Source organism: Dendrobates tinctorius, unplaced genomic scaffold, assembly GCF_039654945.1.
Source record: "Dendrobates tinctorius isolate UK_male_01 unplaced genomic scaffold, ASM3965494v1 ptg000129l, whole genome shotgun sequence".
NCBI classification, from domain to species: Eukaryota; Metazoa; Chordata; class Amphibia; order Anura; family Dendrobatidae; genus Dendrobates; species Dendrobates tinctorius.
The window spans coordinates 43,379,501-43,407,411 of record NW_027361797.1 but is presented as its reverse complement, the minus strand read 5'-3'; the positions used below and the strand labels follow the sequence as shown (position 1 = coordinate 43,407,411).

Here is a 27,911-nt window from a genome sequence, read left to right as displayed (position 1 = left end):
GCGCGTGCGATACTGCACAGCAAAGCCTAGCATGAAATGTGCAAGAGCGCACGAAACATCAGGGACAAGACAAAGAACGAGGCAGAGACCTGCGCATGCGGAGAGCATGCCAGGGACAGGGACAGTCTAGCAGCGGAGCGTAGGCCGAAGCCCAGAACCGGGCCAAGGCAGGGCCTTGGGACTAGACAGGGTACAGAGCGAGGCCTGCACGTGTAGAGACATGCCTGGGAGAGGTTCAGAGCGGAGGCCTGCACGTGTAGAGACACCCCAGGGAGAGGGACAGTCTAGCAGCGGAGCGTAGGCTGAAGCCCAGAGCCGGGCCAAGGAAGGACCTTGGGACTAGACAGGGTACAGAGCGAGGCCTGCACGTGTAGAGACACGCCAGGGAGAGGTTCAGAACGGAGGCCTGCAAGTGTGGAGACACGCCAGGGACAAGGACAGAACGAGGCCTGCACGTGTAAGGAGACACATCAGGGACAGGGTACACAGACGGAGGCCTGCACGTGTAAGGAGACAGGTCAGGGCAGGTTACAGAGACGGAGGCCTGCACGTGTAAGGAGACATGTCAGGGCAGGGTACAGAGACGGAGGCCTGCACGTGTAAGGAGACACGTCAGGGACAGGGTACAGAGACGGAGGCCTGCACGTGTAAGGAGACACGTCAGGGACAGGGTACAGAGACGGAGGCCTGCACGTGTAAGGAGACACGTCAGGGACAGGGTACAGAGATGGAGGCCTGCACGTGTAAGGAGACACGTCAGGGACAGGGTACAGAGATGGAGGCCTGCACGTGTAAGGAGACACGTCAGGGACAGGGTACAGAGACGGAGGCCTGCACGTGTAAGGAGACACGTCAGGGACAGGGTACAGAGACGGTTACCTGAAGCCACAAAGCAAAGCGAGACAGGAAACATGGACAGAAACACGGAACAGAGTCAGAGCAAACAAGGACTACAAGGCAAAGCAGAGCAGAGACGAAACATGGCAAGAAGGACAAACACTCGACAAGGCACGAGACAAGAGACGGAATACGAGCACGGAGCATGTGCAGAGACGCACGACAGAGCAGAGTGCAAGGGCACAGAATAGAGGGAGCGCCCCACAGACCAAGCAGCCATGCAGGGACACAACACAATACTCAGGCCCTGAGCATAGGAAGGGGAGGTCTGATATAGGGCACAGCACCTCTTCCGGGTCAGGACCAGGGGAGAACTTCCTAGTTCAGATGCTCCAGGATCACAGAGCGCAGTCACATGATCAGGGTTTCAGACATGACGAGATGATCACCGAACTAGACAGTGCAGGATCCTAGGAAAGGTCACATGATCAGAGTTTCAGACATGACGAGATGATTGCAGAACCAGACAGTGCAGGATCCTAGGAAACGTCACATGATCAAGGTTTTAGACATGATGAGATGATTGCAGAACCAGACAGTGCAGGATCCTAGGAAAGGTCACATGATCAGAGTTTCAGACATGATGAGATGATTGCAGAACCAGACAGTGCAGGATCTTAGGAAACGTCACATCATCAAGGTTTCAGACATGATGAGATGATTGCAGAACCAGACAGTGCAGGATCCTAGGAAGGACACATGATCAGAGATTCTAGACATGACGAGAAGATCACAGAAGGCAAAGCAGAAACGCAGGCATCCCGCAGCTCAGCAGACATGAGGTGAGTGTGCACACTGCTCTACGGAACAAGCAGGATAGCAGACAAGATATGCGCATGCACATCGCTCCAGAAGTTCTTGAGACAAAACAGACAGGGCAGACATGACAGACATGGCGGACATGACACAATTATTACATCTTCAAAAAACAAAGAGACGGCACAGGCCTCGGGGGTGAGCATGGACTCCAGAAATCTTCCAAACCTACAAGAGCGAAAAAGCAAACGTCTCTATCCGAATAACATTAAATTGGAAATGGATGATTCTTGATTATCATTAACAGGCAAATAAACATAATAGTATAACTTGATCTCTGGACTTTGAAGGAGAAGAGAAATAAGATACCATTGGTGAGGTATCGATTAACCAGAAATCGAACCAAAGTGCATAACATATAGAGGAAGTGGGTAGAAACGGAGGAGAATAAAAGGGGATGTAGGGAGGGGGGAGGTCCACTGGCGTTTTAGTAGCGTTCAGAATCAAGGTGTGTAAGCAGGTACACTTAGGGACAAGAATTTATCTGATCTCCTGTACGTTACCCAGAGACTCCAAACATGCGAAAAGGAGGGAAGGCTATGTGTGGACAGCGCTGCTAATTCTTCGGTATGGTACAATTGGTCATAGGTTCTCAAGCTGTACCCCTACAGCAAAACGTGCGTCAGGGCATTTCTCGTCGGGGGTTACCTCTTCCATCACTTGGCACTTTAGCGGTAAGCCGGATCACTACTTACTTTACATGGTTTTGACTCTGTTTTATTGATTGAGACTTGCGGTGATCAGGCACTGCCTATTTATTGAAATTTAGCTTCTTTAGCTTTTTCACCATGGAAGGGCACCCCCTTTTCTCGTACTGTACTATTTTGTACCTCTAGTATGTCTTGTTTGTGACTGTTTTATGACCCAATTACTTATAATAAAATTTTTTTGCTCTTTTACTGTAAAGCACTCGTAGCTTATTTTTTCTCCCTGTTGCCTTTAATGAAGCCGGTTTGATCTGGGGAGATCAAGTTTGGCAGATAATCTGCTATGCGTTTTGCAAGCATGCTCGCAAAAATTTTCAGATCCACATTTGGAAGGGAGATGGGTCTGTAGTGGCTACAGAGTTCTGGGTCTTTGCCTTCTTTGTGTATTAAAGAGATATGGGCTTCCAAAGATTGAGGGGAGAATGAACTTCCCCGAAGCACCTCGTTACATAATTGTAACAAGTGAGGTTCGAGAGTTTCAGCGAAAGTTTTATTGTGTATAGCGGGGAGTCCATCGGGACCAGGAGCTTTCCCTGTGGGGCAGTTTGCCAGAGTGGATCGGATCTCACCTCGAGTAAAAGGTCTAGAGAGGAATTTTTGTCATTCTAATGTAAGTTTGGGTAAATTAAGGCTAGATAGGAAGGACTGGATTTCCTCCCGTTTCCTTATCCTGTCAGAGTCAGTCACATCTGGGTGCAAATTGTATAGGTTTGATTAATATTTTAAAAGTTCCTGCAAGATTTGGTCAAGGTCCGATGTTCTGATGCCATTAGAGGTTTTCAAGGAGTGTATATAAGTCTTGGCTTGTCGTACTTTAATTAGTGACATCATAAGCCTGGAGGCCTTATCCCCATGGACATACATCTCCAACCGAGATACTGTTTTGCAGACTGCTTATTAAGCAGGTCTTTGAGATGTAGTCGCTTGGCTGTCAGAGCCTCCAGACTTTGACGCAGCAAAGTTCGTTTATGTTGTATTTCTAGGTATGGGGGTCGCTTGTCAATCCCTCAACAGAGGATGTCCATGAAGAGAAGAAGGATTCAGCATTGCGACTGATGGACGATCCTTTTATTCTGCAGAAGACAGGCCACTGTCGGATGGTTCTGGCAGCAGCTGTCATAGAACACTCAGAAAGGTTTGGCCAAACTGAGCCTTCCTGTGTATGAAGTACTTGGGAGAGATGATCGTTCGGCTGACGGCTATCTATTGGTTATGGGGGTGAGGTGCTGAAGCAAAGATATCAAGTCATATTGAAGCTAATAACTGGGCGTGAGCACAGGGCCAGCCCGAACGTATAGGCGAACTAGGCGGCCGCCTAGGGCGCCGACCCAAAGGGGGCGCCAGAGAAAAAATAGAAAAAATTATAAAAAATATTTTCAAAAGGCAAAAAGTTTTAGGGATGGAAAGAAAAGTGTACATATTTAAGGGCAAATATGACGCAAGAGAGGTTGGTTGGGTTGGCAACAATTTCGATAGAATCTGAAGTTGCTAAACAAATTAATCTCGGTGACTTAGTGTCATCCTTTTAAAAAAAAAAAAGGCAAGGAAACAATTTTAATTACCTATGGTCGTTTTTGTTTTGTGTTATTGATTACTTTGTATATATTTGTCCTATACAACTTCTCAGAAGATTAAAGAGTTAGGAGAGAGTTAATTAATCATTGTTGTTGTGGTTTATTTTGCTCCTAAATTTATATCCCAAGTTTTCATCTACTGCCAAGAATAGTAGGGGCGCAACAAAATAGTTTCGCCTAGGGCGCTGTAATCTCTCGGGCCGGCCCTGAGTGAGCATAGAAGACTAAACAAAGATAACCAATTAAGAAATGTTTTAAAACATACAGACACCTTTATATATACAGAGGGTGACAAAAATAGGGCAATTCATCTGGTAAGGGATAGGTATAAGTGATGGTAGCACTCACCTTAAGATGTATGCAGGCACAACACCCATAAAGGTGCGGAAAGCCGCTGCTGCTGCCTTGTGGCTGGAGGAAATGGGGTATGGTGGCAAAAATGGAAGCTGACACGTTTAGGCGAGCTGCGCTGCGAGAATGAAAAGCCTTGGAATTTCAGAAAGGTTTTATTAATGTCAACGTATTTCTGTGCCAGACCGGCGCCTTTCTCAAGGTATAAAAACCAGCTCTTTATTCCCGCAGCAAAGCTCGCCTAAATGTGCCCGCTTCCATTTTTGCCAAAAGTAAATATTTAGAGCTTTTTGGGGATAGAGAAGGAAGAAATCCAGTTCCTTGACATTGTCCTGCAAGTCTGTCCCCAGAATACAATAATGGGTCAGAACGAACAAAAATATAGTACAAGTAGTAGTGATGAGCGAGCATCTTCCGCGTGCTCGAATAATATGGTGGTGATATTTTGAGCCCCCATAGATTTTGGTGGAAGGGGTTCTGCCCCTGTAGCCCCACCATGCCACACTACTGAATGTGACACTTGTTTCCAGCACAATCGCTTACCGCTGCAGTGACGAACTGTCCACCCGGTACAGACAGGGATTGGCTGCAACGGCCACATGCTCCTCCGAAGAAGAAGACCAAGAGCGGCAAGAAGCCGGGCAGTGCTTGGCAAATCTGTAAGCGAGTAGGATATATATTTATTTATTTAGTTTTCAGGGTTGTGGGATGTTTAAACAACAAATATATTGGACAAAGTCGTTAATTTCCAGTTATATTGACGTATTTTGGGTTAATATTTTATTTTGCACTTGTATTACTTTTAGAAGAGAATTAATGACCCTTTTATAACTTAGAACATTTGATAATCCGGCAAACATCGGGTTCTTTTCCTGCCAGTTAGAACACATTAGGGAATTGCTGAAAATACAGTTCTTTAATATAGAATTTCCAAGATGTGATGACGGCGCGGATTAATCATTTAACTTTACAGCAGAAGAATAGTTAATAGTAACTAAGCCTTCCTCCCAGAGTATAGGCCACCCAGTCCTGGCCTCCTCCCTCCACGCCTCCCACTCTGTGACATTCCACAAACATTTACTTGCAGGATAGGGAAGTGGGAGCGGATATCTGGTGGGGGTCGACAGACTGTGAGTAAAGCCAATATATGTGGGATCCTCCTTTCTCCAAAATGTTGAAGGTGGACACCCCAATATATGGGGACTGTATCATGAAAGAGTTTAATCGTAAGCTGGACAAAAATGCATTAATTTCTTGAAAGATTTCTTAAGGGGCTAGCACATTCAGCAGCTTATTCATTGTGTAACGAGGAGTAATGCCGTTATGAATACACTTGAATCCCTTTCCCGGAAAGGCTATATATTTTTATTTTTTTTTCCCTCCATCTTTTCTATTTTTCCGTCAACATAGACAAATGAGTGTTTATTTTTTTCTGCAGGACTTTTTTATTTTATTTTTTACTGTATTTTGTCCCCTTTACGGACTTGAACCTGCAATCGTTTGATCGATTTCACTATGTACAGCTACAGTTGTACTCAAAAGTTTACATACCCCGGCAGAATTTTTACTTTCTTGGCCTTTTTTCAGAGAATATGAATGATAACACCAAAACCTTCTCTCCACTCATGGTTAGTGGTTGAGTGAAGCCATTTATTGTCAAACTGCTGTGTTTTCTCTTTTTAAATCATATTGACAACCCAAAACATCCAAATGACTGTGATCAAAAGTTCACATACCCTGGTGATTTTGGCCTGATAACATGCACAGAAGTTGACACAAATGGGTTTGAATGGCTACTAAAGGTAACATCCTATCCTGTGACCTGTTTGCTTGTAAGTGTGTGTGCATAAAAGCTGAGTGGGTTTCTGGGATCCAGACAGTCTCTTGCATCTTTCATCCAGCCACTGATGTTTCTGGATTGTGAGTCATGGGGAAAACAAAAGAATTGAAAACAGATTTATGGGAAAAGGTAGTTGAACTGTATAAAACAGGAACGGGATACAAAAAGATATCCAAGGAATTGATAATGCCAGTCAGAAGCGTTCAAACTTTGATTAACAAATGGAAAATCAGGGGATCTGTAAAAACAAAACCAACAGCTTCCTACACATCCTTAGCTCTTCTTTATACAGTACACTAAGCATATGGCAGGTCCCCTGTGGGCATTACAACAGGCCTCATTCCTGCAAGCAATAGGTTACTTGGTTAAGGTCTTGCTTCACTGGCCGCAACTACCTGCATAAGAGCGAGGAGACCCATCGGGTTGGTGGTAGTCATGCAGTCTGATGTAAACAACACGGTAATAAACTGCACATTTATATTAACAAATCAAAAAACAGGACTACATTAAAGCAACTCTCCACCATCAGACTTAAACATCTCATATTTAGTCCCCCCCACTTCTTGTGCCCTCTAATTTCTTCCCACTGACTTCTCTGCTCAGATTGCCATTGATTCGAAGATGGCTGCCGTAATGGCATAGGGAGTACAGAGAGAAAAGTCTAATTCACTTCTCCCCTGACTTCCCTATTGCACAGGAAAGGTGTGGTTTGGACTCATCACTGCACTCCTCTTGCCAATGTGGCAGCCATCTTGAAAATAGAAAGACCAGACACCTATATGAGCGGAGAAGGGAGTAGAAAGCAAACGGAGGGTGAAGGGTTGCCTTAAAGTCATTTAAGCCTGGAATAACCCATTTCTGGTGTACCACAGTATTAAGGCTCAATTTTGTAAAGCGTAATAAGGGAACCCATGGGCGCATGGGGAATTCATTTTTATTACTCCCAACGTGTCCAGACATATGTTGATTTTTCCAGTCAGACTCTCTACTTGACAACTCTTTAGGTTGGCTCTCCAATAGTTCATTAAATATGGCATTCACGGGAAGATTTTTGAGTGGGTGACTCCTTTTCGAAGTCTTTGCTCTCCATAGCACCTCCAAAGCAGAACTGAGCACTGGGGCTCTGTCTAATGATGAAGCAATTTGGTGTCAGGAACAGAAAGCCTTCCAGAAACTCTAATTTCTGGAGGTTTCCCAGGGGTTTAGGTGGTGCTCAGGAGATTTGCAAGCTTCTTCAGGAGTCCTGGAGGTCTCCTTTATTTCTGGAACCTCTCAGATATTCTGGAAGAGTTGGCTTGTATATTCTGTGGAAGAAAAGTTCCACACATTTTTTTTTCTAGCACACAAAGATATTCTTAGCTCACCATATCTAATTCTTTTTGTACAGGGACCATTTCTGTGTCTACCATGAAAATGTTTCTTAAAGTCAAAGGCTTCACCTGCGATATTACCCCAAGGGTCTGCTCCAGATTTATCAGCAGAAGCCAAAAGTTTTCTGCCCCTCAGAATTTCGCCGATTATGAAGCTATTAAATCAAATTACAAACTGGATCTACCAGAATACTTCAACTTCGCAAGCGACATCCTAGACAAATGGACGGCTGCTGATAAGGTAATAGTTTATTATTCAGGACTTTCAAATATAATAATGATATATAGTGGTAATAGTGATGGTCTTTTCCCAGGATGGCAGTAGAAATCCCAATCCTGCTCTGTGGTGGATAGATGGTGAAGGAAAAGAGGTGAAATGGAGCTTTGATGAGTTGGGCTTTCACTCCAGGAAAGTGGCCAATTTACTGTCTGATGCTTGTGACTTAAAACCAGGAGACAAAGTTATTGTGATTCTCCCTCGGGTGCCGGAGTGGTGGCTGTTTAATGTCGCGTGCATTAGAGCCGGTAAGTTGTCTTAACAGCATATTTAGAGACATTCAGAATAAGATGAGATATCCCAAACTCTGAGGAGACTTGGCAATGCTCTTGAGCCCAGGTGAAGCCACCCAAAATCTCAAGGAAACCAATGTTGCCAATTTTGTTTTCATGGGGAACGAAAAGTGGAGACTTGAGAAATGGGAATAGTAGTGACATCGCTTAAAAAAAGGATTAGTAATAAAAACTTTACAGGAAAAAGAAAAGTGCAGATAGGGTCTTATCTCCCGATTTACAAGTATTGTATTGACAAGGAGCTGCTCACCTGGTAGCGGTATAATGAAAGCGTGAATATGCCAGTTGCTGCAGACCCACGAGTCGACACGCAACCTTGAAAGGATTGTTATAAAGGAAGATTTGTGGATTATGTCCTCGCTGCCAACCAATTCAAAGCCAGACGTTGTTGAAGAATTAATGGTGGTTTATTCTACGCGTTTCAGAGTCTATATGACTCCTTCTTTAGGAAATACCACATCGACATTGTTAGGCGTCAGGTTTCTGCGTTTACTCTGCAGGGATCCAGACCCTCACATTCTGCAGTCTCCTGCTGTTTATCTACTGCAGAGGAGATTGCAGAGGAGATTGCCTTGCAGCAAATCTCTCTTGAGGCTAAGTCCTTCTGCCATCCTACTGAGCATGCTCATGGGACGATCCCCCATTGGAGATTGGGAGTCATGTGCTCAGGTCCTGCTCCAGATCTCATTGGTCCATCTCAGGGATCTGGAGGCTTGCAGAAGGTCCCGGCTGCTATAAAAGGCGCGCATGGCTGTTCCGCCATGCGCTAGTATAGGCTAAACTTGCTAGATGTGTGAATGGTGACGGATGTATGATTCTGGTGACTGACTCATTAAGAAACCCCTTCCCTCTGATATTACGCATGTGGATAGAGAATTAGTTCAGCAGTCAGCGCCAGTCAGTGGCAAGCCTTAGGCCACTGTGCACACCGCACCTTTACGCTAGTGTCCGACATTGCGCTTGCTTTCTAGCTTTGTCGTCGAGCGGCAGTGTCCTACGCCGCGCTGCAGTTCTTGACGCTCGCAGTAGCGACGCCTCACACACGGTAGGTCTAGACGGACGCAGCTCCTCTGTCTTAGGTCCTGCTCCTGTGACCAGATACCGTGTGTGCATTTACATGAGGACTGTGACACTAACAGGCTCAACGTTTTTGTATGTTTATGTTGCGGCGCCTCTGTGTGTGAACAGAGCCCGCTCTGCGCACTTCGGTTGAAGTTGAACCCGTGCGCTTTATACCGCCATACTGCTCGTCTGTCATTACCTAGCAGCGGTGTAACATCTACTGCACGGTGGACCCCGAGCGGCGAACGCACTTTATTATTTATTTTTATTTAGTGCGTTCCGCTGTTCCTAACAGACATTCAAAGGCAGTACTGTGACATTATTTAAATAGTTTCAAAATTCAAAAACGGCACCAAGGAAGGTTCAAGATTCATTGTCAGGTGGCTCCTTGGCGCTGTTTTGGAATTTTGAAACTATTTAAACAATGTAACAGTACTGCCTTTGTTTGTCGATGTGGTATCTCCTGAAGAAGGAGTCGTATAGACTCTGAAACGCGTAAATAAACCACCATTAATTCTTCAACAGCGTCTGGTTTTGAATTGGTTGGCAGCGTGGACATAATCCACAAATCTTCCTTTAAAAAAAGGGATGTGACTACAGCCGGTTTATCTACCAAAATGAGGTCTTGAAAAATTGACACGTACATTATGTATATTGACGTAGGGCTAAACCATGCAGTGGACATTAAAGGATTGTCCATTTTTCACCCTTAATGTCGAAAAGAAAGTGTGGACTTTTCTATAGTGAATCCCTTGGTCACTACCCCAGTAAAGTCAGTGTTAGCAATGGTTGATGCCTCCAATGACAGGATTCTCCAAAACACACTATCGAGAAAACAGACAGGAATATTGGATGGATAGTTAGAGGGTCAGAGCAAGAAGATTACAATCCCAATGGTGACCAGAAAGAATGTCAGTGGGCATCCGACAGGTAAACAGTCATATAATGAGTTGGGTTAATAATAGAAGAAAATTGATCAGTAGAATTCAATTGACGAGAGCTGGAAGCTAATCTTACTGCTAAGACCCTCACTAATGGGTGTACAGTCCCTTATAGAACCACGGGTAGTTGTGTATTTGAGGACGATAGAAACATTTGGCGCAACTTGCTTTGTAAGATGGTGTAAGTTACATGTGCCACATACAGTGAACTATGGAGCATTCATGACCCAGGAGAGCAATCAGGATGGTCTAAAGAGTAAAGCTACAATGTTTTAAGTCAATCCTTTTAATATTTGGTGCAACCAGGATCTCACCATCCTCAAAGCTTCTCCAAAAGTTGAGTCTTAATTCAAAAGTCACTGAACCTGTGAATTATCTAAAAAAAAAAAAAAAATGCACTATGGTGTTAACGTTATACAATAGCCCCCATAAGAAGTGATACAGGCACATTTCATTTTATCGTCTGCCTGCGCTAAGTGTTCTAGGAGCTTTTTGCACCCAGTCTCTGAGAGTGTCTAAAGAGGACAACCATGCTGTGAATAAAATATGGATGTTTTCGAGGCCAATTTTAAATTTTGCTTGCTTTTGTCCTGGAACTTGAAACCAAAAGTCTTTGCTTCTCAAGACATTTTTTTTCTCTGATGTTACCCTCCTCAAACATAAAATATAAAACCATTGTAACAAGTTTCATCTAAAGTTTCCATTACATCACAGGTTTAGTTCTAATCCCTGGGACAACACAACTTACAGCAAAGGATATTCTGCACAGGTTACAAACATCAGAAGCAAGGTGCATTATCACAAGCCAAGAACTGGCACCAACTGTAGACACCATCTCATCCCAAGCTCCATCACTAAAAACCAAAATGACCGTGGCCGGAAGGAGAGAAGGGTGGCTGAATTTTCAAGATCTCTATACGTATGTCCCATCCTATTTGCATGTGACCAAGGATCATGTAATAAATTGTAATGAATTATATATATTCACATTTATTTAAGGGCGGCCAGTGACAAGCACATGTGTGTGAGGACAAGGAGTACAGATCCGATGACCATTTACTTCACTAGTGGGACAACAGGTTCTCCAAAAATGACAGAACACAGTCACTGCAGCTACGGGCTAGGACTGACGGTAAATGGAAGGTAAGTATGCAAGAAATTGTAAGGATGTTCAGGGACAATAAGTTGATGACTTATTCTTTCGATTTTTTTTCTGATCTGCTCAGTTTTTCTTGATTACTAATGATTGGCAACCCTGGTCCCAAGAACAATGTTATATCACTATTCAAAGGATTAAAGCGTATATGTACTGGGTTCTATCAGCAGGTCTGTGATGTCCCTGAAAAAATATACAGTGAATTTACAGAATCATTTTGTACCTATTTCCCCCCATACAGATATTGGATGGATTTAATTCCTTCCGACGTGTTTTGGAATACATCAGACACCGGTTGGGCAAAGTCTGCATGGAGCTGTGTTTTTTCTCCTTGGATCCAAGGCTCGTGTGTGTTTGCTCATTACATGCCTCGATTTGATCCTACTGTAATGCTGGAAGTAAGTTCAGATCGCAAGTCGTTATTATAGAGAGGGAGAAAAAATATCACAAAGCACCTGAAATTCTATAAAAATGTTAGTGTTTGGAGAATGGCTCTGAACGTGCTCTTGTTGAAGAAGTGCCCCTAGGTGCCAAAACTAATGTCACAAGTCTCCAACTCATATGCTAAGAAGTCACAGATGTCTGCAGAGGAGCTCTATTAAGTTCATGCTGTAAACTTACAACCCTGCCCTTCACCTTGCCAAACAAGCCTAAAGCCCCCGCTACACATAACGATATCGCTAGCAATATCGCTGTAAAGTCACCGATTTTGTGACGTAGCAGCGATATTGCTAGCGATATCGCTACATGTGATACTTACCTCCGACCGGCTCCCCCACTGCTCATCGCTGGTCGCGCGAGAAGGTCCTGGATCATTTCTCGTCGGGTGCTTCCTGTGGCGCGGATGAGCGACGCGTGGACGCGGGTGGGAGGACGTCTTCATCGCCTCGTCTGACAGGTAACGACCCCCGACCGCTGCTATGTCGCTGGTGAGATCTGCCTGTGTGGCATCTCACTAGCGACCACTTAGCGATGCACCAGCGATCCATATCGTTGTCGGGATCGCTGGTGCATCGCTAAGTGTAACGGTACCCTTAGACACCATTGTCATCTCACAATCTAATTACAAAAATGACTGCTTCATACTTTTTACCACCTCCTTAGGCTTTCTATGCACATTATTATTATACATTTATATAGCGCCATTTATTCCATGGCACTTTATATATGAAAAGGGGAAATATAGACAAGTACAATAAACATGTGTAAGACAAGGGACACACAAGTACAGAAGGAGAGGGGACCCTGCCCAAGAGGGCTCACAGTCTACAGGGATAGGTGAGGATACACTAGGAGAGGGTAAAGCTGAGTGTGCGATGGTTCAGTAGACTGAGGATCATTGCAGGCTGTAGGCTTGTCGGAACAGGTGGGTCTTCAGGTTCTTCTTGAAGGTTTCCGTTGATGGTGAGAGTCTGATGTGTTGCGGCAGAGAGTTCCAGAGTATGGGGGAAGCACGGAAGAAGTCTTGTATGCGGTTGTGGGAAGAAGAGATAAGGGGGGAGTAGAGGAGATCTTGAGAGGATTGAAGGTTGCGTGTGGGTAAGTAGCGGGAGACCATGTCACAGATGTATGGAGGAGGCAGGTTGTGGATGGCTTTGTATGTCATGGTTAGGGTTTTGTACTGGAGCCTCTGGGCAATATGAAGCCAGTGAAGGGCTTTGCATAGGGGGGAGGCTGGGGAATAGCGGGGAGATAGGTGGATTAGTTGGGCAGCAGAGTGTAGGATGGACTGGAGTGGTGCCAGAGTGCTAGAGGGGAGGCCAGAGAGTAGGAGGTTGCAATAGTCGAGGCGGGAGATGATAAGGGCTTAAACTATTGTTTTTGTGGTTTCATGGTTGAGGAATGTGCGGATCCGGGAATTATTTTTGAGTTTGAGGCGGCAGGAGGAGGCAAGGGCTTGGATGTGTGGTTTGAAAGAGAGGGCTGAGTCGAGGATCACCCCAAGGCACCAAGCGTGCGGGACTGGGGAAAGCGAGCAGCCATTGACATTGATGGATAGGTAAGGTGGAGGGGTAGAGTGAGATGGGGGAAAGATGATGAATTCTGTTTTGTCCATGTTCATTTTGAGAAAGCGAGCAGAAAGGAAGGCTGAGATAGCAGACAGACATTGTGGGATTTCGATCAGTAAGGAGGTGAGGTCAGATCCAGATAGGTAGATCTCCGTGTCATCGGCGTAGATGTGATTCTGCAAACCGTGGGATTCTATGAGCTGTCCCAGGCCGAACGTGTAAATGGAGAAGAGTAGGGGTCCTAGGACTGAGCCTTGAGGAACACCGACAGACAGGGGGCGAGGTGAGGAGGTTGTGTGTGAGAGGGAGACACTAAATGTTCGGTCTGTTAGGTATGATGAGATCCAGGATAGGGCCAAGTCTGTGATGCCAAGAGATGAGAGAATCTGTAGCAGGAGGGAATGGTCCACGGTGTCGAAGGCAGAGGACAGGTCTAGGAGAAGGAGGACAGAGTTGTTTTGCTTGCTCTTGGTGGTTAGTAAAGTCGTTAGTGACTTTAGTTAGGGCAGTTTCAGCTGAGTGATGTGGTCGGAAGCCAGACTGTAACCGGTCAAAGAGGGAACAGGAAGAGAGGTAGAAGGACAGTTCAAGATATACATGCTGTTCCAGTAGTTTTGAGGCGTAAGGGAGAAGAGATATTACATTAGACTAACATCAGTCGAACCTGCAGATATTGAAGGTTTCGGTCGAAAGTCTAATGTCTAGAAAGGCCTCTGACTCTCCCCAAAGATGATGATGTAGGGTTCGTCTCCCCTCTTCTCTATACACTGAACCTATTGGACAAACTCTCAGCAGATTTGACTGTCAGTCCATCTTCACAATTATACTCCTCTACCCGTGATGTCACCCCCCACTATGCCAAAGCACCTGTGTGACTGTCTTCTTTTTTGCTTTATCTGAAACCAAATCTTTTTCAAAAAGAACTTTATGTTCTTCCTCCCTGTACTAACTTACCTAAGCCTGATATTTTCATCTCCGCGGTACCACAGCTCCAAGGCGGCACGTTCGCTGTCTTCGTTATGCTGGATTGAGATCTGTCAGATCCGGACTATAACACGGACTGTAAAATTGAATTAGTTCAAGGCGTAATGCGGTCCTTCTACAAAGTTACTTATCCTTTTACATAGATTAATCTTATGTGTGAACAGAAATAATATATTAGTATAAAAGTCATAAAATTCTAAACTAAATAGTGTGCAGCTGATTACCTGAATAGCAGTATAATGGAAGTTTTCTTTATTTATGCAGACATTGGCCAACTACCCCGTTACTGCATTCTGTGCTCCTCCAACCGCCTATCGTATGATGGTGTTATGCAACCTTGCAAGGTAGGTACATATAGAATACTACTGATTGAAATATCTGAAAACTATCTCTGAAGCTCAGGCTTAGAATGGTCATGGTTCCCCCTCCCACCCCTCTATCCCTTGCTTAGTGTCCCTCTTGTCCTGCCTGGGTCCTACTTGCTGATGCTCTTCTGTTGGAGCCACTGCTGTCCTCTTGCTGGGTCTCCTGCTGATGCTCGACATTTATGAGTGTTGATTTTTGCTTTCTTAAGGAGCCTACACATTCAGCGTATGTTCTTTCACCAATGTCTTCTCCCGTTGCTCAATGTTCTACTGACCTGAGGTGTTCTTCTTACTGTCTGCCTCTCTCTTTGACATCAACCCATCTGACGATGGTACCTCTGTTTTCTTTCCATGATAAACTGGTGACTGCAGTCCATCCTAAGGTCAGCCATTGCTAACAGTCACTGTTCATGGGGCTGCAACATGGGGATTCCCTGTGGGAAAATACACACATCCTTGTGGAAGTTCTAAGGTGAAGACCCGGCATTCCCTTAGACTTTGCTCCCCTGTTTTAGCCCAACACGAAGTCCGTAGCAGCTCAATAAGTCAACACCAAGTATGGGAAACCTCATATCAGGAGACTATGTAACTATTATATTCCAGAATTTGCTAAAGTTGTATTCGAAATGTAATAATAGGTCTGCTTAGCTTTGGTTAAATCCAGTTGATTTTCTAGAGATGCCATCATTGTACAGCAGGTTCTTAAATATGAAAAACATGGAGTTAAAGTCCAAAATTCATTACAAAACATGTAGCTTTATTGAAACATTGAGGCACAAACAAGTTAAAAATATGTAACAGTACAAGGTAATGATTCTAGTGAGCAATGTTTAAAACAGAGCGAGTCTCTCATGTATAAGGGGTGGGGAGAGCAGACAGAAATAACATGCATCAATTCATGAAAAAAGTGCTAGTGCTTTACAATTTATAATACAATATATACCCAGCTGTGTGGATGTGCAGGAGGAGTGGCGGTAGTATAGCCAAAACGTGGGACATGTATAAGTTAGTAAATGGTTCTCCGCATCAGACCATCTGCATCAATGCATAAAATTTGAAAATGTGCTCTTACCCACGTAGCCAGCCCCAACGCGCGTTTTGCATTTGCTTCTTCAGGGGGCTGTAGCACCATTACCTCTTGACCCCAGCCCCTCAATGGCATCAATACCTGTTGTCATATTTGGTTATTCCCCAGCCTTAGATAAATATTGAATCAAATAATTTTTAAAAGGAGCAATTTTAATAATAACCATTGGGTTAAATTGGAAATTCATCATTCTAACACAAAATCAGCTGAATTGCGTTTGCAGCCCTGTCCTCACATACCCATGTAATGAATGTTCCTATGGTTATACTTTAAGGTTGGGTTCCTTATTACAGCGCTGATTATAATGGATTTGTGCATTTTTGCTTTATTCATAAAGCTACAAATTCAAGAGTCTAAAGCATTGCGTGAGCGCCGGGGAACCTATCAACCCTCAAGTGATGGAGCAATGGAAAGCGAACACGGGGCTTGACATTTATGAAGGCTATGGTCAAACGGAGACTGTAAGTCATACCTGGAGAAAACTTTATTAGCTAAGTACATTTTCTATGTTACTAGTTCTATGCTTAAGAAGATTCAAAGATGGTACTACCGAATTCTGAATGTGTTGCTTTTTTTCTAGACTTTATAGTTTTGCATATCAATCTAATTGAACTATGTCCCCAGCCCACAATCCAACATGTACAAGTGTGAATATGGCCCTATTTAGTTTTACATTTCAGAGCAAATTAATTGCATGCAGCTAACTACAGACGTTACTATCTAGGTCCTGGTATGTGGAACATTTAAAGGAATGAAGATAAAACCAGGCTCTATGGGAAAGGCTTCTCCAGCCTACGATGTCCAGGTATTTATGCCTCTAGGGTAGTGTGAACATGGGATAATTGAATATCCGTGTCGGTGCCTGTTTCTCCTGTGTCTGCTTAGGTTGACGGGCGATGCAGGGTGACCACGCAGTAGCCCTGTTTTACTCCTGGGTCTTGTGGTTCCGCACAGCCTTGAAGGTTGGCTCTTAATTTTTGGCTTGTTAGTGTTTCTCGTTGTCAGTCCTGCGCCAGGGTACGCTCTATTTAAACTCCTTAGAGTCAGTTTCCATTGCCAGTTATAGTGAATACTGTTCTGGTTATCTGCAGTCTTTTTACCCTTGTTTTGCCTGTATTTAATTTGTTCTGAAGTAGGCCCATTTTTTCACGATTCTCCTGCCTAAAGATTTTGCCTGTGACTTTGACTTCCTGGAATCGACCTCGCATGACGACACTCCTTGCCGCCAGCTTGCTCCACTGGCCAGCAGCTGACTCTATGGCCCCAACCCAGGGGACCTTGTGCATGTTCATATCCTTATTAATGTGTGAAGGCCAGAGAAACTTCTTGCATCTGGTAGATCGAGTGGCTTGCTCTATTCCTCTTTATGGAAACTCTTTAACAGCTGCCAGGTTGCCACGAACAGATCCCCCATAAAAGTATAACTGGCCCTGGAAACTGACTCTCTAGAGTTTAAACCACAAGTGTAGCTAGCATTTCGTTTCAGGGGGCCGAAACTTCTGAGTAGTTGATGCCAGTCCTAAGGAACATGTAAAAGATTACAGCACAATTATAGGTGCTGACTTTCAGCTGATATTCTGATAGAATCGTTCACTTTTCCATCTGGCCCAGACCGACATGACAACTTCTTCCAGCCAAGACTCATCTGCAGAGATTACAACAAAGACACATTTCACGTCTCATATTTTCAGCACCGTCCCCATCTTTTCCCAACCTGCACAAACTCCTCATCCTGCTGATACCCCAATACTGAGTCGATGCTGCCGTATGTGACTCTATTACTGCATCTACTATGTAGTTCTCTGTGCCCTCTAAATTCTAAAGCAACCCTCTAGAATATAGTAAAGCCAAGTGCAAGTGCCCTAGAAAACAGTGCCGCCTTTTTTGTTCACTAGAAAGTAACAGTGCCCTGTGTGCCCCTTTGACAGTCACAGTAACCTGAGTTGCCCTATAATAAGTGCCCATTTTACATTTAATAATGTCCTGAGTCTCCCCCTATATACAGTATGATGCTCTCTTATACACAGTATAATGCCCCCTCACTGTATACAGTATATACAGACCTTTTAGTATCCCCCACACTGTTTGATGGCTCCAACACTGTATGATGGCCCCATCACTGTAATCTCCACACTGTATGATGGTCCCCTAGACAACCTCCATATAGTATAATACACCAGATAGTCCTCAATATAGTATAATGTACTGTCCATAGGCCTCCATATAGTATAATGCACCTGATAGTCCACATTATAATGCACCCCCATAGGCAGACTCTATATAGTATGATGCACACCCCATAGGCAGACTCTATATTAGATAATGCACTCCCTATAGGCAGACTCTATAGTATAATGCACCCCCCATTGGCAGACCCTAATATATTTCAGCCCCCCATAGGCAGACTAATAAAATGCACCCCACATAGGCAGACTCTGTTATATAATGCACCCCCCAAAGGCAGACTAATAAAATGCAGCCCCCACATAGGCAGACCTTAAGAAAATGCAGCCCCCCATAGGCAGACTCTAAGAAAATGAACCCCCATAGGCAGACTAATAAAATGCAGGCCCATAAAAAAAATCAAAACTCACCTCTCTTCCTCCTGGATCCTCCGCTGTTCCAAGCTGCCGTGCGTCTCCGGACAGCGTGCTCCGAGTAGTGACGTCAATGCGACTCCCTGTCAGTGTCGGTGACGTCAGACGCTGATATGAGGATGATGGGAGAGGGAGCGTAACGCTCCTTCTTTCATCAATGAGGTCAGCTGTATCAGCATCTAGCTGATACAGTTGAACCTGCGATGATGGGCGGGGGCCCACTGCTGGCATCGCCCCCCCCCGCCTGCTCAGGGGCCCATAGCGGCTGGGCGGAAGTGCAGGGAGATTGATTCTCCCTGCACTGCCGCAGAATGTAACTGTATGGGCGCGCTGTGCACTCTGATAGTTACAATAGTTTAGCTCTGGGTGGGCCCCTCAGAGTGCGGGCCTGGGGCCATGACCCCCTTGGTATCTACACTATGGGTTTAAACCCTTCACAACCATGGACGTGTCGTGTTCCGATATTTGATGCGGGCTCCAGCACTGAACCGTATGTTTTTCTGCACATGATAGCTGGACCTATGATCTGCTGTTGTGTGCCTCTAACAGCTGTGGCTTGATCTGCGATCTACCCATGGCTGTTAACAAGTTAAATGCCGCTGTCAATCTCTGGCTAGTAAAGATGAAAAAAAAAATAAGCCCTCACCCAGCCTTAGAGTATGAAAAGTGGAGACGCCACGGATCTCGTAAAATGGTGATCTTTTTTTTCGCCTCTTAAATTAAAAGAGAATCTATACATGTTTGGTATCTGCGTACTCTTAATGACCTGGAGAATCATAACGGCAGGTCAGTTTTAGCATTTAGTGAACACGTTAAATAAAAGAAACCCCAACAACAATTGTGGAATTGCACTTTTTTTTGCAATTTCACCACACTTGTAATTTTTTTCCCCTAGTTTTCCAGTGATATATGGTCAAATCAATGGTGTCATTCAAAAGTACAACTGTCCCGCAAAAAAACAAGTCCTCACATGGCGATATTGATGGAAAAATCAAAAAGTTATGGCTGTGGGAAGAAGGGGAGCAAAAAGCGAAAACGCAAAAACAGAAAATCGCGAGGTGGTCATGGCGTTAAATAGAGAGCAGCCGGCATGGAAGCGAAAGGACTCGTTCTGTCAGTTAGATTTCTTTATTATATGCCTTTAATTTATATCACTTGTTACCATCCCAGGTAGTTGATGCTGATGGCAACGTATTACCTCCAGATCAGGAAGGGGATATTGGAATCCGTATCGCACCTCTAAAACCTTTTTATCTTTTTTCTCAATACACGGTAAGATTACTGACAGAACATGTCTGTGTTCGCCTTCTGAACCATTTTATTGTCATTGTCCATCTTTAATGAAAAATAAAGCAACATTGCAAAATAGTCATTGGTATCTTCAGCTCCAATACAGACCATTGCTTCTCCATAGCAACAGACTACGAAGCCTTACACCACAAAAATCCCAAATTACATTCCATGGACAAAAAACTAAAAAATACGATTAAACCACAACAAAGAGGAAGGAAGTCTATAAACTACCACCACAGAGTATAATCCATAAAAATAAAATTTCATTAAAGGGGGTTTTACACATAGTGATATCGCTAGCAATATCGCTATAATGTCACCGATTTTGTGACGCAGCAGGGATATTGCTAGCGATATCACTATGTGTGATATTTACCTCCGACCGGCTCCCCCGCTGTCTGTCGCTGATCGCGCGAGATCGTCCGGCTCCATTTCTCATCGGGCGCTTCCCACTGGGCTTCCTGTGGTGCTGATGAGTGACGGCGTGGAGGCGGGCGGGAGGACGTCAGGATCGCCGCGTCTGAAAGGTAAGTAACGATCGCTAGATCGCTGCTGCATCGCTGTGAGATCTGCCTGTGTGGCAGCTCACTAGTGACCATTTAGTGATGCACCAGTGATCCTGACCGGGTCATATCGTGGTCGGGATCACTGCTGCATCGCTGTGAGATCTGCCTGTGTGGCAGCTCACTAGTGATCATTTAGCGATGCACCAGCGATCCTGACCGGGTCGTAAAGTGGCCTTTATCCATAAACAATTTAAAATAGGTAATCCCACACTGCTGGACACCAATTTTGACAGGAACAAAGTGTTATCTAAAAAATTACAACAATAAGGACAAATTTAACAAAACCAGATAAGTACAGCTCAAATTATGTCCTAATACAATAGAGAATAATAATAATCTTTATTTTTTATATAGCGCTAACATATTCCGCAGCGCTTTACAGTTTGCACACATCATCATCACTGTCCCCGATGGGGCTCACAATCTAAACTCCCTATCAGTATGTCTTTGGAATGTGGGAGGAATCCGGAGAACCCGGAGGAAACTCACGCAAACATGGGGAGAACATACAAACTCCTTGCAGATGTTGTCCTTGGTGGGATTCAAGTCACTGTGCCGCCCTGTCCAAAAGGGGTTAGGAAAGATACAATGCACACACATAAGAGCATAAAATAGACTTACTGGATGTGTGGGATAACACAGATGTCCCTGGGGCGGCAGGGACATCTGTGTTATCCCACATATCCAGTAAGTTTATTCCTATGCCCTTGTGTATGTGCATTGTACCTTTTTAAACCCGTTTATCATTAGCCTGTTAGCGCCTTATGTGCAGTCAGTATTTAGCACTATAGCACTTTATTTTCTGATATTTGCACAGTTTGGTGTACTTACTTGCACATTGCACTTTTCTGCTATTCTATAGTATATGGGGACATAAATAGAGCTGTACTTATCTGGTTTGTTGAATTTGTCTTCAGATAGCACTCTGTGTTATCCCACACATCCAGTAAGTCTATGCTATGCTCTTATGTGTGTGCATTGTATCTTTTCTAACCCCTTGAGGACTTTAAACCTGTCTATCATTAACCTATTAGCGCCTTATGTGTAATTAGCACTATAGCACTTTATTTTCTGATATTTACACTGTCTGGTGTATTTATTGCACATTGCACTTTTCTTTGATTGTTGCTGCTATTCTATATTGTATTGGGACATAATTTGAGCTGTGCTTATCTGGTTTTGTTAAATTTGTCCTTATTGTTGTAATTTTTTGGATAACACCTTTGTTCCTGTCTAAATTGGTGTCCAGCAGTGTGGGATTACCTATTTTAAATTGTTTATGGATTAATAAAACTTCATTTTTATGGATTATACTCTGTGGTGGTAGATTATAGACTTCCTTCCTCTTTGTTGTGGTTTAGGCCTGTTTCACACTTATGTTATTCCCGTCAGTTGCCAGCCGCCAAAAAGGCGGAGAAGGGATTCGTGTCCGTCGAGACTCCAACGGGTGCCACCGGATCGTTGCTTTGACAGGATCCGCAGATGTAGGGATGATAAAGGAACCGCAGGCATGAAAAAAAAAGTACCGCTGAGGTAGCGGGGCCGCGGGACGAGCCGCGAGAAGAAAGCGGGGCCACGGGACCTGGACGAGCCGCGAGAAGAGAGCGCCGCGGGACCTGGACGAGCCATGAGAAGAGAGCGGGACTGTGGGATCGGGACAAGCCGGAGCGGGGCTGTGGGACCTGGACGAGCCGCGAGAAGAGAGCGGGGCCGTGGGACCTGGACGAGCCGCGAGAAGAGAGCGGGGCCGCGGGACCTGGACGAGCCGCGAGAGGAGAGCGGGGCGACGGTAGGGGAGAGAGAGAGATTTTAGCGGCTCCCGGGACGGCATGTATGGGTTAAAATTCCTCCCGGCCGGGCATGCGCACCTCAAAATAGCGGTCCGTCAAAGTTAAAAAACGTTGCAGGGCCCGTCTCATCTGCCCGGGAGCCGCGAAAATGTTGGCGGATCCGTACAAAAACGGGTGGGACGTACGGCCTTCAGTCAAGATCCGCCAATAATGTAAGTCTATGGGGGAAAAAACGGATCCGCCCCTTTTTTGGCGGATCCGTTTTTTTTTTAAAATTGGCGGATTTTGACTGACGGCAAAAAACTGATGTGTGAAACAGGCCTTAGACTACACAGCCTGTGTAGTCTGACTCTGCATTCAGGCTTCCTTCTATCTGTTCTTTACAGATTTCATATAATGATAGGCTAGCAATAAATAATAGACAAAATTCATATATTCAATATTTGCATGTACTGCATTTTGCTGCATTATTTTTTGTAGTGTGACTGCAGGATCTGACTACACAGACTTGGCTTGTAGTCTGTTATCATGGCGACACACATGTCAGAAGCTGTAATCAATAGGACATTTTTAATAGCATTTTTTTTTGCAAAGATTGCTCTATTTTTCATTGGAGTAGTGTAAACAAATTGGCTGCAAAGGTCGACATATTGTATAAAGGTCGCTGACATCGATTTTTTAAAAAAATATTTCATAAATAGTGAACTAAATGTGGGTTTAGCTTCTGGAACCTGCTCCAATCTGCATTTACAGAACACAATCCAATATATGATGCAATGATTTAGCCTTTACAGATGATGTCTAATATCCATTGGCAATAGGGTGACCCGGAGAAAACAGCCTCAACCCGAAGAGGAGATTTTTACCTTACAGGAGACAGAGGCATTAAGGATGAAGATGGCTATTTCTGGTTTGTTGGGAGATCAGATGACGTTATATTGTCTGCAGGGTAAATATACTTTTTTTTTTACACACAATGGATTGAAACGGTCTACCAGATAAATTGTCACTGCTGCTTGAAGTATCCTAGCAAAGATTTTCTTTAATTTTTCTAAAAATTGATTGTAGTTAAATAATAATAATAATCATCTTTATTTTTTTTATATAGCGCTAACATATTCCGCAGCGCTTTACAGTTTTCACACATTTTCACTGTCCCCAATGGGGCTCACAATCTAAATTCCCTATCAGTATGTCTTTGGAGTACCCGGAGGAAACCCACGCAAACACGGGGAGAACATACAAACTCCTTGCAGATGTTGTCCTTGGTGGGATTCGAACCCAGGACCTAACCACTGAGCCACCGTGCTGCCCATTAAATGCTTGTCTTCATGGGAATCTGTCAGTAGGATCAACCCTGTGTGAAGCCGTCTATATGGGCATGTAGGTCATAAGAAGTTGACTAAAATGACACCTTGATATCTGCGATCTGATGTGTTACTCCAGAAAAAAATCCACGTTTTGCTTAATATGTAAATGAGCGGTTAAGATCTAAGGTCTGGACATAGATCTCCCTGAGAATCTGCCTCCAGAGCTTATTGTAAATAAAAGGGGGAGTTACCAGTGTGAGACATGTAATGACTGACAGTCTGCTTTTCTGATCTACATGTCTCACTCTGGTAATGTCCTTTTTTATTTACAATAAGACCTAGAATCAGATTCTCAGGGAGATCTATGTCCGGCCCATAGATCTTAACAGCTCATTTACATAATAAGAAAACTATGGATTTCTTTGGAATAAATATTGGAGAGCAGATATCAAGGTGTCATTTTATTCATCTTACAATGACCTACATGCCCATATAGATGACTCATGAGGCTTGATCCTACTGATAGATTCCCTTTTAAAGCCAGAAAATTAAATCTATGCCCTCTATGGGCATTTTTTTGCCTTTATCCTTAATGAAGTTGTTGGACTCTTGGTGGCCATGACTTTCTATTAAATCCCACCAAGTTTTGAAGTCATATTTCTAAAGTGCGAAAGATGAGTAGGAAGCCGCAAATGATAGCGCATATATGGCGCTGCGTGCACCATGGGTTTTTAGCTGTTTGCCCACAGATCATGTAGCAATAAAATAAGTCAAGGTACGTCAGTCTTAAAATAATCTGTCTCTTAGCATATTGTTGTAGCATATTGTTGTAGCATATTATTATTCTGGGTCACTGTAAGGCCCCATTCTGATCACCATACTTGGGATCCATATCAGAAATATTATTCCAGTGGGGCCATGTAGACCTTCATTACTGTCACAATGAGGTTTCATACCGTGCACCAAATCACAGGGCTTAGGATGGTGCAATATTCTATGTAATATACTGTAGAAGATATCGATGAGCTTTCTTTGCAGAGTATACAATATTTGGTAGTCTAAGACACACCCCCCGCCTCATTATTTGTTTAGGCTGCTCCATAATGCTGCTCTGCTGCTTCTGATTGACTCTTGTATATAAGCACAAGTTAATGACATACTGAAGCAATTAATAGGGAGGCTTATTAATGGGGAGTTCTGAAGGGTCTCTTTAAACAGTATAATGATTTCTTCTTAGATATCGTATCGGTCCATTTGAAGTAGAAAGCGCCTTAATAGAGCACCCGGCTGTGGCGGAATCTGCGGTGGTCAGCAGTCCGGACCCGATCAGAGGAGAGGTAACTGTGGGCAAACGCTTGTCTCTAACACTGTGATATTTAATTTACAGTATTTGGAATGCAATAACATTTGTAAGCTGGAAGAGAGTATTTATGGTGCCAAGTCTTAAAAGACTGAAAATGGAATGAGGCCTGGAAAGAAAATAATACAGTACCTACAGTCAAATATGATGGAGATTCAAAGAACGTCTTAAACTGATGCCTATATAAATCGGCAATGCCAAGAACAGTGGCTAGTAAACGAACATTGTGCAGAACAATTAAACCTATGAAAGGGAAACAGCTTTCACAATGTAAAACCTGACCTGATGGAGCTGTTGTGTTTACTTTAAAAAAATCCATGTCAGAATTCCTGCATGTTTTTTTTAAAGTTTCCCCAAGTCCAGCAAAAAGGTAAAGGAGCTTTTATCTCTTTTTATAAGCATACCTTCACATTGCTAACTTTTACCTTCTTTCTGCGTCGGCCAATTTTCGTTTTTGTGACTTGATGTTTTTTTTCTCCCCTTCTCCCAAGAGAAATAACTTTGTTATTTTTCTGTACCCTCCACACAAGGTAGATGGAGGCTGATATGAGATTGCTGCGATTAACCATTTAGATGTCATTACCCTTCTCTGACAGCAGCATTAAAATGGAGTGGTTGCCGGCTTCCATCAACATCCCCCTCAACATGATTTCTGGGTATTAATGACTCACCATGGCAACATGTAGCATAAAGAATCAAATGATCTTAGATTCAGGTCCCCTTAGGGGACTAACAAATAAAGATAGAAAATAACAAAAAAAATGTTATTTCCTTTTTGTGCATTGGAACAACACAAAAAAAAGAGAAAGAAAGGCATAATTTCACTCAAAATCCCAAAAATGGGTATGACAAATTTGTTGGCACTTTTCAAAAATTGTGTGTAAACAACTTTGTTTTGAGGATGTGATACTCGCTTAAATTCTGCTGTGGCAAGAAACAGGTGTGGGAAATATGAAAATACCACCTGAAACCGGATAAAACGGGGAGAAGTTGACTGTGTGTGCCACACTAAGCATGGACAACAGAAAAAGGAGAAGAGAACTGTCTGAGGACTTGAGAAACAAATTATTGAAAAATAACAACCTCAAGGTTACCAGTTGATCTCCAGAGATCTTGATGTTCCTTTGTCAACGTGTGCAACATATTCAAGAAGTTTACAACCCATGGCACTGTAGCTAATCTCCTTTGACGTGGACGGTAGAGAAAAATTAATGAAAGGTTACAACCCAGGATAGTAGGGATGATGGATAAGCAGCACCAGTTAAGTTGCAAAGATATTTCAGCTATCCTGCAGGCTCAGGGTTCATCCTTGTCAGCATGAACTGTTGACATTTGAATGAAATTAAACACTATGGCAGAAAACCCAGGAGGACCCCACTGCTGACACAGAGGCATAAAAAAACTATTCTGCAGTTTGCCAAAATGTACGTGATTGAACCAAATCCTTTTGGGAAAGCGTCTTGTGTACACATGAGAACAAGATAGAGCTTTTTGGCAAAGCAATCATTCTACTGTTTACTGAAAATGGAATGAAGCCTACAAAGAAAGGAACATAGTACTTACAGTCAATTATGGTGGAAGTGCAAGGATGTTTTGGGGTTGTTTTGCTGCCACTTGGTGCCTTGACTGGGTGCAAGGCATCATGAGATCTGAAGATTACCAAAAGATTTTGGGTCACAATTTAATGGGACAATGACCCCAAACATACTTCCAAGAACCAAACAGAAATGGATGGAAACAAAGCACTGGAGAGTTCTGAGGTGGCTAGCAATGAATCCGAGCTAAGTCCCATTGAACATCTGTCAAAAGATCTTAAAATTGCTGTTGGGAAAAGGCGCCTTCAAATATGAGAGACCTGGAGCAGTTTGCAAAAGAAGAGAGTTTAAAAATTCCAGTTGAGAGGTGTAAGAAGCTTGTTAATGGTTATAGGAAGCGATTAATTGCCATTATTTATTCCAAATATTAAGTTGAGGATACCAACAATTTCATCTGGCCCATTTTAGGGGTTTTCTGTAAAATTATGTCCAATATGCTTTTTTGTCTCTGTTTGTTGCATTGTTCCAATAGACACAAAGGAAATAAACTATTATCACAAAACATCTGTAATTGCAATAATTTTCTTCGAGAAATACTTAATTTTCTGGAACAATTTCAAGAGTGCCAATATTTTCGGCCATGACTGCATGCAATGATTGTATCCTAAATCTACTTAACTTAATTCTGTTTTATGCCTAATAAATGTTTAATGTGCAGGTGGTGAAAGCTTTTGTTGTCTTGTCCCCTACATACACTGTACATGACCAGGAGACACTGACTAAAGAACTACAAGAACATGTAAAGAAGGTGACCGCCCCGTACAAGTACCCGAGAAAGGTAGGAAACTCCATGACACCAACACCGTCACTCGAGAAGCTGCTGAAACTTGTCCTGAATTATTCTTCTATTATTCATAGATTGAATTTGTTCAACAATTGCCAAAAACAGTCAGCGGGAAGATTCGGAGAAATGAGCTGAGAAATAAGGAATGGGGTAAAGCCTGAAGACCAGTTGCAACGAGCAAAATTACCATTACTAATATACATAAAAGTAGTCTTCTTCAAGATTCCCGACTCCACCTGTATGTGACCACCCTGATAACGCACACTCCAAGGGACACCATCGTAACATTTTTGGTTACTAATTCCTGAGGTTTTTTAACCCTTAAGGATTCAAGAGTCTGGTTTCCATGGATTCAAGATCTACAATCTCACGCTGCGTGGAATCTGGGTTGAGGATCATGGGGATCTAGTTACCGCTCTGAAATATGCTCATGGATTTTAATATGTTGGGTCCACCATCACCTCTACTGACAAAATACTAGGGTTATTCTGCTCTCTTCCTGACTTCCATTTTTGTTATCCTGTTACCTCATTGACTCCATATTAATGTTACTCCTGGTTTACCTGCTACAGTATAGTTATCTTGTAATTTCAACACGAATTATATGTTTTACAAATATTTTTTTCTCCTCATCTTTTATATATATTTTTCCCTTCAAATATAAAAGTAAAAGATTTTGAAATGCAAAATATCTATTTGTGGGAAATAAAAGTAAAATTCTAAAATATTGGCATTGTCAAGTAATGGTCAGCCCAATAATTACACTCCAGAAAATAGACTTTAAGGGATATTTGTGTTCTTTAAAACTGATCCTCATGGCACCCCTCCCGGCAATAAGATGTTTGAAGAGGTGGAGGATCTCCACTGACCACCATTTCCCCACCCAT

General features: G+C 43.4%; 1 protein-coding gene across 9 annotated transcripts; it reads left to right on the top strand.

Moving 5' to 3' along the window:
* The first annotated feature begins 1,557 nt into the window (after positions 1-1,557).
* Positions 1,558-27,751, top strand: LOC141047763 (acyl-coenzyme A synthetase ACSM3, mitochondrial-like). 9 transcript variants are annotated; one of them, XR_012219905.1, is made up of 15 exons: positions 5,369-5,475; positions 7,573-7,796; positions 7,870-8,080; positions 10,843-11,047; positions 11,128-11,271; positions 11,526-11,682; positions 14,542-14,621; positions 16,067-16,190; positions 16,454-16,534; positions 19,497-19,598; positions 22,797-22,924; positions 24,673-25,015; positions 25,180-25,301; positions 26,899-27,018; positions 27,099-27,113. XR_012219905.1 is itself a non-coding variant. In XM_073543045.1 (14 exons), the coding sequence occupies exons 2-14, from the start codon at positions 7,593-7,595 to the stop codon at positions 27,183-27,185; spliced, it is 1,743 nt and encodes a 580-aa protein (XP_073399146.1). In that variant the 5' UTR covers positions 1,558-1,679; positions 7,573-7,592; the 3' UTR covers positions 27,186-27,751. The 9 variants fall into 9 exon arrangements, 5 of the variants coding, with proteins under 5 accessions (XP_073399146.1, XP_073399147.1, XP_073399148.1 ...); XR_012219904.1 differs by having other exon boundaries at positions 25,176-25,301; XM_073543045.1 differs by lacking the exons at positions 5,369-5,475; positions 24,673-25,015; positions 25,180-25,301 and adding exons at positions 1,558-1,679; positions 24,523-24,622 and having other exon boundaries at positions 27,099-27,751.
* Positions 27,752-27,911: the final 160 nt, after the last annotated feature.